General features: G+C 39.1%; 1 protein-coding gene across 1 annotated transcript in view; it reads right to left on the reverse strand.

The window, feature by feature from the left end:
- The window catches only part of LOC126376300 (neo-calmodulin), a 49,276-nt gene extending 37,394 nt beyond the window's left edge, over positions 1-11,882 (reverse strand). The window contains exons 1-3 of the mRNA XM_050023625.1: positions 11,797-11,882; positions 6,125-6,243; positions 3,692-3,801 (exon numbers count right to left, since the gene is read on the reverse strand). Coding sequence (XP_049879582.1) covers positions 3,692-3,801; positions 6,125-6,127 — 113 coding nt within the window. The 5' untranslated portion in view covers positions 6,128-6,243; positions 11,797-11,882. The remainder of the gene's footprint in view (positions 1-3,691; positions 3,802-6,124; positions 6,244-11,796) is intronic.
- Positions 11,883-13,857: the final 1,975 nt, after the last annotated feature.

Consider the following 13,857-nt stretch of genomic DNA (forward strand, 5'->3'; position numbering starts at 1 on the left):
CATGTGATGCCCTATGCACATTTTATTGGCAACGGCTTCATATTCATGCACGACAATGCTAGGGCTCACACCGCGGGCGTCGTACGAGATTATCTTAACGAAGTCGATATCTCTATTATGGAATGGCCAGCAAGAAGCCCGGACATGAATCCCATTGAACGTCTGTGGGATGAATTAAAGAGACGAATTCGAGCAAGAGATCCTGCCCCAGAAACACTTAGCCAGCTGCAAGATGCAATCCAAGAGGAATGGGACAATATACCACAGCATGTGATCGTGACTCTCATCCGATCGATGAAGAACCGTATGGAAGCAGTAATTAGAGCTCGGGGAGGGAATACAAGTTATTAAATAAACGTTTTTTAGCTTTTTTTTTCATTTACGTGTGTTGTTTTATCCATTTCCTTTATACTCCATACGGAATAAAAATGACTCATTTAACAAAATACGAAACCTATGAAAAATTCATTTAAATTTAGAACATTAACATTAAGATTTGATAAGCTCATTATTATTACTCACTATTAAACGACATTTAACATTTATTCCTAAATGTACACATTTTTCTGATAATCCTGACAAAACGTAAACTTGCAAGGTGTTTCGATTTTTTTGATGAGAAGTGTATATATGTGTGCGTGTGTGTGTGTGTGTGTTTGTGTGTGTAGATAGATATGTATGTTGTGTAGATAGCCCTACGATATATAATCTATTATCTCGGGTTCGGAAGCTGCCACCATGGCAGCTACCACTAACTTTGTGTGTATACCTATGTGTGTATGTGTGTGTGTGATATTATGTGTGATATTTTCTTTTTTTTTGACGTGGCTTGAGATTTTCCGCAGTTGGCCCTTAACTACTTGGCCGGAAACTGTCCTTTCTTCAAATAGTGATTGTAGGTCCTTAGCTACTGAAAAAAACAGCTACTTCTTCTTCTTCTATCGTGCGGGTTGTGAGGTGGAGTACCAACCTCATCAACCCTGGTGTCAGGGTTACTATAGAGCCACCAAAGGCCCTGACATGGCTTATGTAACGACTACTTACATCAGTAAGTAGGAATCGGGACCAACGGCTTAATGTGCTTTCCGAAGCACGACTCATCTTACTTTCGGACAGTCAGCCTGTAATGTCCTAACCAAACTAGGGACCACGAAGTTATTTTTGTGATATATCTCCACCGGGAATCGAACCCGGGACCTCTGGAACGTGAGCCAAACGCTCAACCACTGGACCACGGAGGTCGTTATCAGCTACCTATATCAACTTTTTAATAGCTTTCGCAATCCCAGCATTTTTTTCTTTTTTTTTGTATGTTATTTTATTGTTTATAAATATTTTATTTGTTGTAAAACATGTATAAATTAGAAGTAGATTAACTTAATGAATCCTTGAGGAATTTCAAGTTGCTCTTGGCAACGTTATCTTGTAATGAAACATCTTTTGAGATGCCATGAATTCCCTTCAGGAACGGCACACGAAGTACTTGACGGGCAATCGATACAAATTCTCAACTTCTCAACCCTTCCAGACAGGGCCGTCGAAGGGTTTCACAATACATACAAAGTAGCGAATAGTAGTAGTGAATAGTACCTACTTTAAAATATAGCGTATATATATAACAGAGTGGCAAAACTCTGATTATGATAACGTCCGAACAAATGTTTATAGTAATTTCATGCCTATTATACATACGGTACTTATATATTTTTAAGATACCTTCTAGTAAACAAACATGGCGGTCGTTAGTGACGCGGGAAAAAGATTTTACTTGTTCTTTTTTCAAAAATTATGGTAAATTTTGTCAAAACGAGTGTGCTTTATCTAATGTTTAGTGATTTTAAATTTTTAATATACTTTAACATGTGAAAAATACGCTATGATCCACTGTTTAATATAAAGCTCAATCTTCACGGCCCCGATTCCTGCAGACACCTCCTAATTTTAATTTAAGTTATACCTGTCATTTTCTTATCTGCCAAAAAGGAAAGGGACGGATGATTGACAGCTCTTAATTTTAGGAAGAATGAGTAAATGAATGAATAACCCGGGCGAATCAAAAAGGTATCTCGCTGGTATGCAAACTATTTGACGTATGCTGTCAACAATTCTGTCGGATTACTGGCCAATGTAAAATTTTTAGACAGTTGTTTTAGATTTGTGCTTAAAATTGACGTGTGTTCCATAAATTTTATGCTTGTCGATTACCCGTCCCTTTCCTTTTCGGCGGATAAGAAAATGACAGATATTACTTAAAATAAAATTAGATGGCGTTTACAGGAATTAGCACCAATATATACTTTACATGAAGTCACGCTTGCAATTCCTAATGGGATGGGCAGAGCCACAAGTAAGTATCAAAAGACAACTTGGAGCCACTATTGATACGCATGAAACCTTATAGTGATATGGAATAAGAAGAATCAATATCATCGTCACTTACTTTTTACGATATGATCTACTCTGAACCGGCGTGCGTGTATGAAGCGATTGATGAATGTGGAGGAAGCAAGAGAAGTGTGTCAGGATCGAAGCAAATGGAATTCTATAGTCTCTGCTTACCCCGGTGGGAAATAGGCGTGAGTTTATGTATGTATGTATGTTACTTTTTCATGCGCAAGTAACAAATAGCAATATTGTTTCTTTTTTTTCCCAAGATACAGGCTCCGCCTTGTTTGGGAACCTCTGTTCACTTGGATATATTCTTAATATAAGTACCCATCCTATTTTATATGCCTCATTGTATTGTTTTCTGATAATAAAATTACTTTTCAGTTTTTTTTAATGCTTCGATGTAGACTGAAGACCGTAGGTATCGAAGACGAAACAGCAATTGTTTAAAACAGACAGATAGACGGAGCGCACCATAGAGGTACCTCTACATCCATACCATAGAGGTTCCTTTAAAAACTACATAAAAAAGCTTGGCTGGTTGTGCCCCTGTTGCCAAACCCTGAATACGGCCCTATCTTTAACCCTATTTATTGCCCGGTAAAAGTTTCGCTTGTTAGCGAAAGAATTCCGGGATTCTGAGCAAAGGGACCTTGGAAACTGTCATGAAAATAAATTTATTCCAATTAGGCTTAACGTCTTAACAGCCCCCATGGTCTAGTTGTTAGAGCGTTAGACTCTCAATATAGTCCGGGTTCGATTCCCGGACAATGTTCTAATCACTTTGTGAGACTGTCCTTTGTTTGGCTAGGATACTGCAAGCCGAATCAACTATCAAAACGACGGATATAACTTAAAATAAAATTAGGAGGTGTCTGCAGGAATCGGGGCCAATGAATATTTTAAATTAGACATAAGTAAGTACTTACATACCTACAAAAAGAAATATAATAGAAAGCTGACTGTAGATTAATTGAGCCTTGGTAACCCAGTTGGTAGAACACTTGACTCTCAATTTGAGATCGCAGGTTCGAATTCAGAACAGGCCTAAACCAATGATAGCCGATTTGTTTTCGAATTCATGTTTGGATCATAAATGATTATCACGTGCTCAGCGGTGAAGGAAAACATCGTCGCCGCAAATTAGACCGAGAGCTTCGACCAATAGCCGTACAACGTCTATCTACGTAGATAGCATTCGGTGCGTCTATTGGTGGAAACCGCCGGTATAAGTTGCGAAGCGCGCGGCGCGTTTGTTGTGCAGGCCCTGCTTGTTGATAGTAGTTTAAAACTGTGAACTTACCTCTCCGAGGGACTGATGGCGAGGGAGGGTGGTCCGCGGCTGTCGGGGCGATGCGCATGACCCTCGTCTGGAGGCCCCGGCTCCCCTCCCGTGCTACTCGTTTGTCTCGTCTGATCAACCAAAATATCATTAAGTTATTTATTTTATTTTGTTTTGTAGTAATACCATAGATGACCTACGGCAGTGAGACGTGGCCGCTTACTATGGGTCTCGTGAGGAGGCTCGGTGTCGAATGGAGAGAGCTATGCTCGGTATTTCCCTGCTCGATCGAATCAGAAATGAGGAGATCCGCACGAGAACTAAAGTCACCGACATAGCTCGGAGAATTGCAAAGCTGAAGTAGCAGTGGGCGGGACACTGAATGGCGACCACGCGTCGGACGACGCTCAGTGGGTAGGCCCGCTACTAGGTGGACCGACGATCTGGTGAAGGTCGCGGGAAGCCGCTGGATGCGGGCAGCGCATGACCGATCGTCGTGGAGATCCTTGGGGGAGGCCTATGCCCAGCAGTGGGCGTCGTACGGCTGATGATGATGATGATAAATACCATAGAATAAGAAATAATGCTATGTATAGAACGGCAACTCTCCGCTCCCCACCAGCGGCTGAGCTTAATTTACCTTACCCTCTCAGTCTTACTTCAGTCTAAACATTATAATATCATACAAACTTCCTTACGAGCGCTTCGAACATTTTACAGAGTGATTAGTCACTAATGACAAGTACTTACCTAAAGAAACTCATTAGGGCTGTCACATTCACTTGCCAGCAGGAGCTAGAAGCGGTAATTAAGGTATAAAGGCTGTGACGTCAGATCGACTGCACCGCAGCATCCGCACACAGGCCAATGACGGACTTTCCAGACTACGTCTGAGCTGTATAGCTCATAAAATCATACTGATCATAAGTTTAGCTACTTTAAGTAGTAGTACAATGCGGCTAAACGTGGACCGCTTTATTGGAGAACGTATCGCAATGACAATACGGCTAATCGTTGAACCGCCGCATTACAAAACGGCCCTGTTTTTAAAAACAGCTAGCCGTAATGTAATACAGCGGATTATACAATCCGACTGCGACATACACACCACTACTACCAGACACTCATCATACGAGAGGTATACATCTATCCACCAATCAAACAAAAACCGACCTTATTATTGTTAAATATGGCCCTTTACCATAATGTCAAACTAGGTGACGTTATACTTCTTCCTATTATCTCTCTGCAACCATGTCTGCCTGTCATACATTGGTATTTTTATTCTCTCACAATGTAATCCAAGACCTCAGTACAATTCCATTATATTTACATACATACATACATAAACTCACGCCTATTTCCCACCGGGGTAAGCAGAGACTATAGAATTCCATTTGCTTCGATCCTGACACACTTCTCTTGCTTCCTCCACATTCATCAATCGCTTCATACACGCACGCCGGTTCAGAGTAGATCGTATTAAACCTTTTCTAAGGACATCTCCAATTTGGTCATCGTAAGTCCTTCTCGGTCTTCCTCTGCCAGCCCTACCATCAACTTTCGCTTTATATACGGCTTTTGCAATTCTATTATCCTTCATAAACTCTACGTGTCCAAACCAACCTAACATTCCCTTCTCAATCTTAGTCACTATATCGTCTATTACACCACATCTCTGTCTTATCACACTGTTTCTCACTCTATCACTCTATCCATTATATTTATGACGTGTTAACAACATTAGTGTTTACAAAGACAATACAGTGGCCCCGATTCCTGCAGACACCGCCTAATTTTATTTAAAGTTATATCCGTCATTTTCATATCCGTCGAAAAGGAAAGGGACGGATGATTCACAGCTCTTATTTTTAGGAAGAATGAGTGAATGAATGAATAACCCGGGCGAATCAAAAGGTACGTCGCTGGTATGCAATCCGTTTGACGTGCTGTCTACTTAACTGTGTCGGGTTATTGACGGATGTAAAATTTTTATACGGTTGGTTTAGATTTGTGCTTAAAATTGACGTGTGTTCCATAAATTTTATACTTGTCGATTACCCGTCCCTTTCCTTTTCGGCGGATAAGAAAATGACAGATATAACTTAAAATAAAATTAGATGGTATTTACAGGAATTAGCACCAGTGTTCGTATGTGAAGCCCTGCTGTTTTAATGCTTACCACCCAACCAGCTTTTATAATTATTACTATACCTACTATGATCGTTATTTGATTGACGGAATACTGCGGCAATACATACATGGCCTTCTTTTTTTCTAATCCTTTTATTCCCTGTTCGGATGTAGGACTCGAATAATAGATTCCCACTCCTCGCGATCTTTTGCAGCCTCTATCTCTGTCTCTTTTACTCCCACGTCATGACGAGAGTTTTTAGTACGGAGCTTTATGGTATCCTATTTTTTTTTTCATAATGAAATCTGTTAGAAACTCACCATGATCCCTTTGAGCTGATTCACCAGCGGCGAATCAGCGAAGAAGTTGTTCACTGCGGAGAATATGTTTGTGTGTTTGCTCGTCGCGCCGGCGCAGGCGTTCTCACGCCCGCTCGGTCCTAGAACAACAAATAAACAGTCATATTTGTTGCAGATGTTTAAATTTAGAAGCATTATAGATCACGGTTAAAAAGGCTGAATTGAGACAATTACTTACTTTAACAATAGGGTATTTCAATAAAAAATAAAATAAAATAAAAAGCATTTATTTCAGGCGATGCCCATAAAAAGTTACAAACAGACAACATAATTACATTAAAAAAAATGATATAAGTATTTGACTGGGTCAAAGATAAATTATAAACTTTTTTATTATTATTATTTTTAAATGCTAATCTAGAAATAGAAGCCAGTCTAAGATTATCAAAAATCAATCTCATTTTACTTTTCGTCTTATTTTCGAATTTTATTTATGAATTAGGTAACAATGAGTACGACGTTTGACAGCTTTTATTGATGACGTCGCAGGACAGTGTTTCCATACAAACAACGAAGAATTCGTTCTGACGTAGTTAATGCCATCTGCGGCAAATCTACAATAAGTCACGTCAAAAAAAAAAAAAAAAAAAAAAACGTTCTGACGTTTTGACGTTTCGAAAAAAGTATCTCATTTGACTAGGTTGTCAAGTAGCCTATTATTGCAATTTGTCATTTGTTGACAAGGCGCAAATTCAAATTCAAAAATATCTTTATTCAGTAGCTAACATAGTTACACTTTGAATCGTCAATTTTTACATAACGAACGTCTCATCCGCCTAAAACTACTGCAGCTTCTCACAACCTGTATAGCCGCGGAAAAGAAGCTGCAAGAAAAACCTCGGCACAGGGCCCTAGACGTTCTTAAAAAAATACTTTTAAGTATATGCGCAAATGTTGCTTTTTAGATGAATTGCTTCAATGTAGCTTTTTTAACCCCACATTACGAGTACTAGTTACGAGTAATTAGTTTCATATAATCGGTTTAGATCAATCAGCCTCGTATCCAAGTTTGGTTAATGTTTGCTTCCTGGTAGTGGTTGCCTGGAAGAAAGTGCTCTAAAGCAATAAGGCCACCCAAATTGTACCTACTGTATTCATGTGTTATGTCTGATTGTTGAAATTTAGTTCGGTGCAATAAAGTACATATATTTGATATGATTTAAGGTGGTACTCATTGTTCTCGTAGGCTGTTTAATATTTCGCATAGAAATTTTTGAAGTGGAAATAAAGATTTTTAATTGACTTACTATTGAAATTAGCTTGAGTTGAAGAAAAGAGAACCATAATGAAGACTATAGAGAACCGGAGGGGAAATATGATTGGCTGATACGACACGATTCATTTATAACAAACATCATAGAAGGAAAAATTGAAGGGAAGAGAGGAAGGGGTCGTATCAGGAGGTGAAGGATTTGGCGGGAAGAAGACAGGAATGGCGATTACTCCACCGACAAGAGCGCAGCTCTTAAATAAAAAAAAGAGAGAGAGAAATTAGCTTGACTATTGCGTGGTTTTGGTAACAAGAATTTCATTTGAACATGATTTTTCAAAAACGGGCTAAGGTGGTTTTCATTACCTAAAGTAAAGACGAAGATATTGATTTCCGGGGCTCTCTGAAATTCGCTAAAACGTGAAGGAAGGAAAGGAAATATACAAAATACGCATACTTACCTTTGAAAGCCTAGTTAATTAAATTGAGTGGGAATGTGAACAGTACTTATATGTTATGTTGTGATTATATATACATAACATAAATAGCCTATAAACGTCCCACTGCTGGGCACAGGCCTCCTCTCAATCAACCGGAGAGGGTATGGAGCATACTCCACCACGCTGCTCCACTGCGGGTTGGTGGAGGTGTTTTTACGGCTAATAGCCGGGACCAACCGCTTAACGTGCCCTCCGAAGCACGGAATCAACTTACTTTTTCGGACAATCAGGTTATTCAAGCCTGAAAAGTCCAAACAAAGGACAGTCTCACAAAGTGATTTCGACAATGTCCCCATCGGGAATCGAACCCGAACCTCCAGATCGTGAGCCTAACGCTCTTACCACTAGACCACGAAGGCTGTTAACACACCAACACACCAAGCATCACGCTTGCATCCCCAAATGGGTAGGCAGAGGTGTACGGTCACGGACATTAAGTATACACTTTGGTACCATGGCACATTAACTTTTTTAACAAATTGAACTGTAAGTCTCACTAAATGTCAAATATGTCAGTGCGACAGAGTCCTAAAGTGGGTACATTATATTACTCATGACTGTACAGTATACAGGGTGCTAGTGGCATCGTAACGAAAACTTTCAGGGATGATTCAAACCATGATTCTGAGTTGATATCAAGTGCAACTTTCCATCGCAAAAGTGACGACTAAAAACTGAAAATAATAAAAAAATGCAAATTTTTATGAATTATCCGACAGGAAAATCCACTTGATATCAACTCAGAATCGTGGTTTGGATACGTATACATTATATTGCTCATGACTGTACAGTATACAGGGTGCTAGTGACATCGTAACGGAAACTTTGAGGGATGATTCAGACCATGATTCTAAGTTATATAAAGTGGAATTTTCCGTCGCAAAAGTATGGGACTGAAAATAAATAAAAAAAGAACACATAAATTTTCATGAATTTCTCGACAGGAAATTCGACTTGATATATCAAAGTAACTCAGAATCATGGTCTGAATCATCCCCCTCAGTATATGTTACGATTTCACCGAACCGGAATTCGAACCTATTAGGTACTCTACGATGTAAGTCACGCGTTTTCTGAACAGGGCTATCACGAATTATGTACATGTAATATATCGACGCTTTTTTTGACGTAGTTTTATTGAAGACCGATTATCGCGCGCAGCATCTTATTTCCATCCCCCTTTCATCCCCTTAGGGGTGAGTTTTGGTATAAAAAATATCATATATTATACTCTTCCCTAGGTCTCAAAATATCTCCATACCTTTCATGTAAACAATTTGCATACAAAACAATATAATTAATTAAGTCTTTCAACCTAATCTAATCTCCATGTATATTTTTATTATTCACGTATATAATTATCTAGTATGTTTGTATCTATGTATTTAACGAAAATATTCGTTATCAGCTTTCCGCCCGCGAAACCATTCGTGTGAATCTCAAAACTTAAATATATCTAAGTAACTGGTTGGTTACACTTGATAAAATTGGTAAATATTTTAAAAGTAGGTAACCTTTTTAATATTTTTATCGTTTAAGGTGTTCTAGAGATTATTACAGTATACTTACTTACATAATACTTTATTATTCCTAATTAAATAAAATATATTCCATTAAAAAATAATAAATAACAACATTACATAAGCTGACGACTATATACCAATTCGGGTAGTCAGAGGTACATCCATCGCAAGATGAACTAAGTAAGTACTCACACCTCACCGAGATTTCTGTTAGACCAACGTGATAGATGGTGAGTCGTATCGCCGTCTATAATGGTCGAACCAACTGTGTAAGTGAAAACCGCACTTAAGATAAATTAATACGCCTATAACATAAAATTTCGCAATATTTTTTATCGTTAACGGTGTTCTAGAGATTTTTTTTTTTCTAAATATATAAAGAGAAACTGACTGACTGACATATCAACGCACAGCCTAAACGGCTAAACGCAGGCACTTGAAATTTGGAAGGGACGTAGATTAGCTACCGTAGAGGTGCACTAAGAAAGGAATTCCCGAAATTCCCACGGGAACGGGAATTAGCGGGAAAATCCTTTTGTATGAAAAATCTAAACCACTTAAGTTAGACGCTTCAAATTTGGCATGCAGGTACCTTAGTAAACTTAAAACTTAGTTACAACAGGACATTGCAAAATTTGCACGGAAACGGGAGTTAGCGGGAAAAAACATTTGTATGAAAAAATCTTAACCGCGTAAGATAGATGTTTTCAATCTAGCATGCATGCATACCTTAGTAAATATAAAGTTTAATTATGGCTGTAATTAAATTAAGCATTTCTTAACCTTTCACACACACAAATATCTCTCTTTTATAACACGCCACGCGGACGAAGTCGCGGGCAAAAGCTAGTGCTGTTATATTTACAGAATACCTCTACAAACATTTAAATACATACCTAATTAAATAAAACGAATTCCATAAAATAAAAATGAATAAAACAAGTCTTCTTCTCTTCTTCTCGTGTGGGTTGTGAGGTGGATTACCAGCCTCATCAACCCCGGTGTCAGGGTTATTATTGAGCCGCCAAAGGTCCCTGACGTGGATACTTACATCCGTAAGTAGTAACTGGGACCAACGACTTAACGTGCCTTCCGAAGTACGCAATAAAACAACAATGGTGCTAATTCCTGTAAATACCATCTAATTTTATTTTAAGTTATATCTGTCATTTTCTTATCCGCCGAAAAGGAAAGGGACGGGTAATCGACAAGCATAAAATTAATGGAACACACGTCAATTTTAAGCACAAATCTAAACCAACCGTCTAAAAATTTTACATCCGTCAATAACCCGTCACAGTTAAGTAGACAGCACGTCAAACGGATTGCATACCAGCGAGGTACCTTTTGATTCGCCCGGGTTATTCATTCATTTACTCATTCTTCCTAAAATTAAGAGCTGTGAATCATCCGTCCCTTTCCTTTTCGACGGATATGAAAATGACGGATATAACTTAAAATAAAATTAGGCGGTGTCTGCAGGAATCGGGGCCAATGTATCTATATTAAGCTTTGTGATGTGTGGGTACTTAGTTCATCTTGCGATGTATCTTGGGGTGCTTAAACTAAAAGTACAAGAGGAAGACAATAAGATGTTTAACAGGAAGAAAGACAGAAGTACATAGGAGGACTACCATCTCTATATAGGGTGTAAGTGACATCGTAACGAAAACTTTGAGGGATGATTTAGACCATGATTCTGAGTTGATATCAAGTGGAATTTTCCGTCGCAAAAGTATAGAATTGAAAATAATTTTGATAAACCTTAAAAAATAATGAATTTTGCGACGGAAAATTCCACATGATATCAACTCAGAATTATGGTCTGTATCATCCCACTCAGTATCGTTACGGTGTCACTAACACCCATGCCTACTTGTATGGCTTACACGGAGTGTTAGTGACATCGTAACGAATATTGAGAGGGATGATTCAGCTCATTATTCTGAGTCTGTAAAGTATAATATTAAAAATAATTTAAAAAAAAACAAAAAAAGACATGAATTTCGCGACGGAAAATTCCACTGGATATTAACTCAGAATCATGGTCTGAATCATCCCCCTTAGTATTCGTTACGATGTCACTAACACCCTGTATAAGCCACATGCGAGCTCATGAACGTCGGAGTTGATGCAGTCGCCGTAGCCGAAATCGGCTGGATCACACATCATCATCATCATCTTGAAACCTCTGGCTATTGCCAATTGACATATAGTCGTGAGCTTAAGTTACTTATATATATTATAAAAGATATCTAAAAAAAATATGTTTAAATAGAAAACAATATCTGAGGAAATCCAGTGCGGTTCATTGTTCATTCTCATAATAAAATACACTTGTACAATATTACTAAAATATAATATTGGTATTAACAACCGTTAGTACAAAAAGTCACATACCTCGTTTAAAAAGTCCCGTCACTGCAGTTTTGGGCTGTCAAAAATGGTCAGCGCAGAGCTACTGAGGGCGTGGGAGGGCCTCGGAGGTCGTACGGCGACTGACGGAGGATGCTGTATGGGAGTATGGGACGTTTCAGCCCCGCGCATGCGCTGTTGATGTTTCAGGGGTTAAAGGGGCAGTCGTACAAGTGCGACTGGACGTGGGAAATATGCGAAAAATGTTTTTTTGTTTTTCGTGACTTAATGTAGATTGCTTTGTAAGACTGTCCTTTGTTTGGTAAGGACTTTTCAGGCTTGAATCACCTGATTGTCCGAAAAAGTAAGATGATTCCGTGCTTTGGAGGGCACGTTAAGCCGTTGGTCCCGGCTATTAGCCGTAAAAAACACCTCCACCAACCCACATTGGAGCAGCGTGGTGGAGTATGCTCCATACCCCCTCCGGTTGATTGAGGGGAGGCCTGTGTCCAGCAGTGGGACGTATATAGGCTGTTTATAGTATGTTATGTATGTACTGTAGATTTGAGGGACTCAGATGGTAAGTTGCTACTAAGTACTTCTTCTATCGTGTGGGTTGTGAAGTGGATTACCAACCTCATCAACCCTGGTGTCAGGGTTACTATTGAGCCGCCAAAGGCCCCTGACTTGACTCATGTAACGACTACGTACTTACAACAGTAAGTAGTAACCGGGACCAACAGCTTAACGTGCCATGCCGTACTAAGTACTTGGCAAGGGTTATTTGGTAGTTTTTTTTTTTTTAAATTAAGTAAGTTGTCATAACATACAGGGAGGGCACGTTAAGCCATTGGTCCCGGCTATTAGCCGTAAAAACACGTCCACCAACCCGCAGTGCAGCAGCGCGGTGGAGTATGCTCCATACCCCCTCCGGTAGATTGAGAGGAGGTCTGTGCCCAGCAGTGGGACGTATATAGGCTGTTTATGTTATGTTATCATAACATAATCTATCGAATTATTACTTTGACACCTGCATATTCGTCACCTTATATTGAAAACCACATAAAATCACAAACTGATGTGATTTTCTTTTAAAAATCCTGGTTTTCTTTCAATCAATATAAATTCGGATACGAATAGTAATTTTATGAAGAAAAATCACGTACTTACAAATCTGGCTTTCACTATAAGCTGACGATATACGGGAGAAGACGGATGAGCGCTATCGAAGCGACAGCGACGCAATCTGTTCCGACAAAACTGCCCCTTAAAAGCACAAATTCAGAGTGTAAGCAAAATATAAATTGTAGTAATTAGGCGTGGAGTTGTATGCACATGTAGTACCAGACATCGGCCCACTGCGGTCGATTTATTTTTTCAAATACTATCCTCTCAGATGACGCCCTAAGCCGAGGTTCGCGCCCAACTGAGTACCCTCAGGCCTGTTGTCCTAAAATTTTGTACCAGGTGAGAGCCCTCATCGCTCTCCATTTGTCTGCTAAGATATCCAGCGAAGAAAGTTCTCTCTCTCTCTTTATTTAAGAGCTGCGCTCTTGTCGGTGGAGTAATCGCCAGTCCTCTCTTCATCCCACCAAAACCTTCACCTTCTTATACGACACGACCTGCACCTTCTCTTTTACTTATTTCATAATGTTTTCCTATTTTTGTCCGCTTCCTCTCTTTCCTTGAAAAATAAGGAAGTCAAAAATAAAACTTATTGTATTGAAAACAACTTACTCGTATTGTAGTCTACGGCTTTAAAAAGACCAGGTGGTCTAAAAAGGCCACATTGAAGCAATTCATCTAAAAAAGCAATATTGCTATTTGACATTTGTTGATATTGCGCACTCACTTTTATATGTGTATGATGAATTCGTTGTATAATAATAATACTTTGAGGTTGCAGGTTCGAATCCAGCTCATGTTTCTTTCTTCACATTCCTTTAAGGAAACGTGAGGAAATCTGTATTGGTTTACACTTCGCGGGTTGGAAGGTCAGACAGGCAGTCGCTTCTGTAAATAACCGGACCTGTCAAATCTTCAAGTTAGGTAACACAGGGTCCGCCTGTGAAAACGGGATAATGCTCTGGAGATGAATGAAGTAAG

The sequence above is a fragment of the Pectinophora gossypiella genome, chromosome 20 (assembly GCF_024362695.1).
Source record: "Pectinophora gossypiella chromosome 20, ilPecGoss1.1, whole genome shotgun sequence".
Classification (NCBI taxonomy): domain Eukaryota; kingdom Metazoa; phylum Arthropoda; class Insecta; order Lepidoptera; family Gelechiidae; genus Pectinophora; species Pectinophora gossypiella.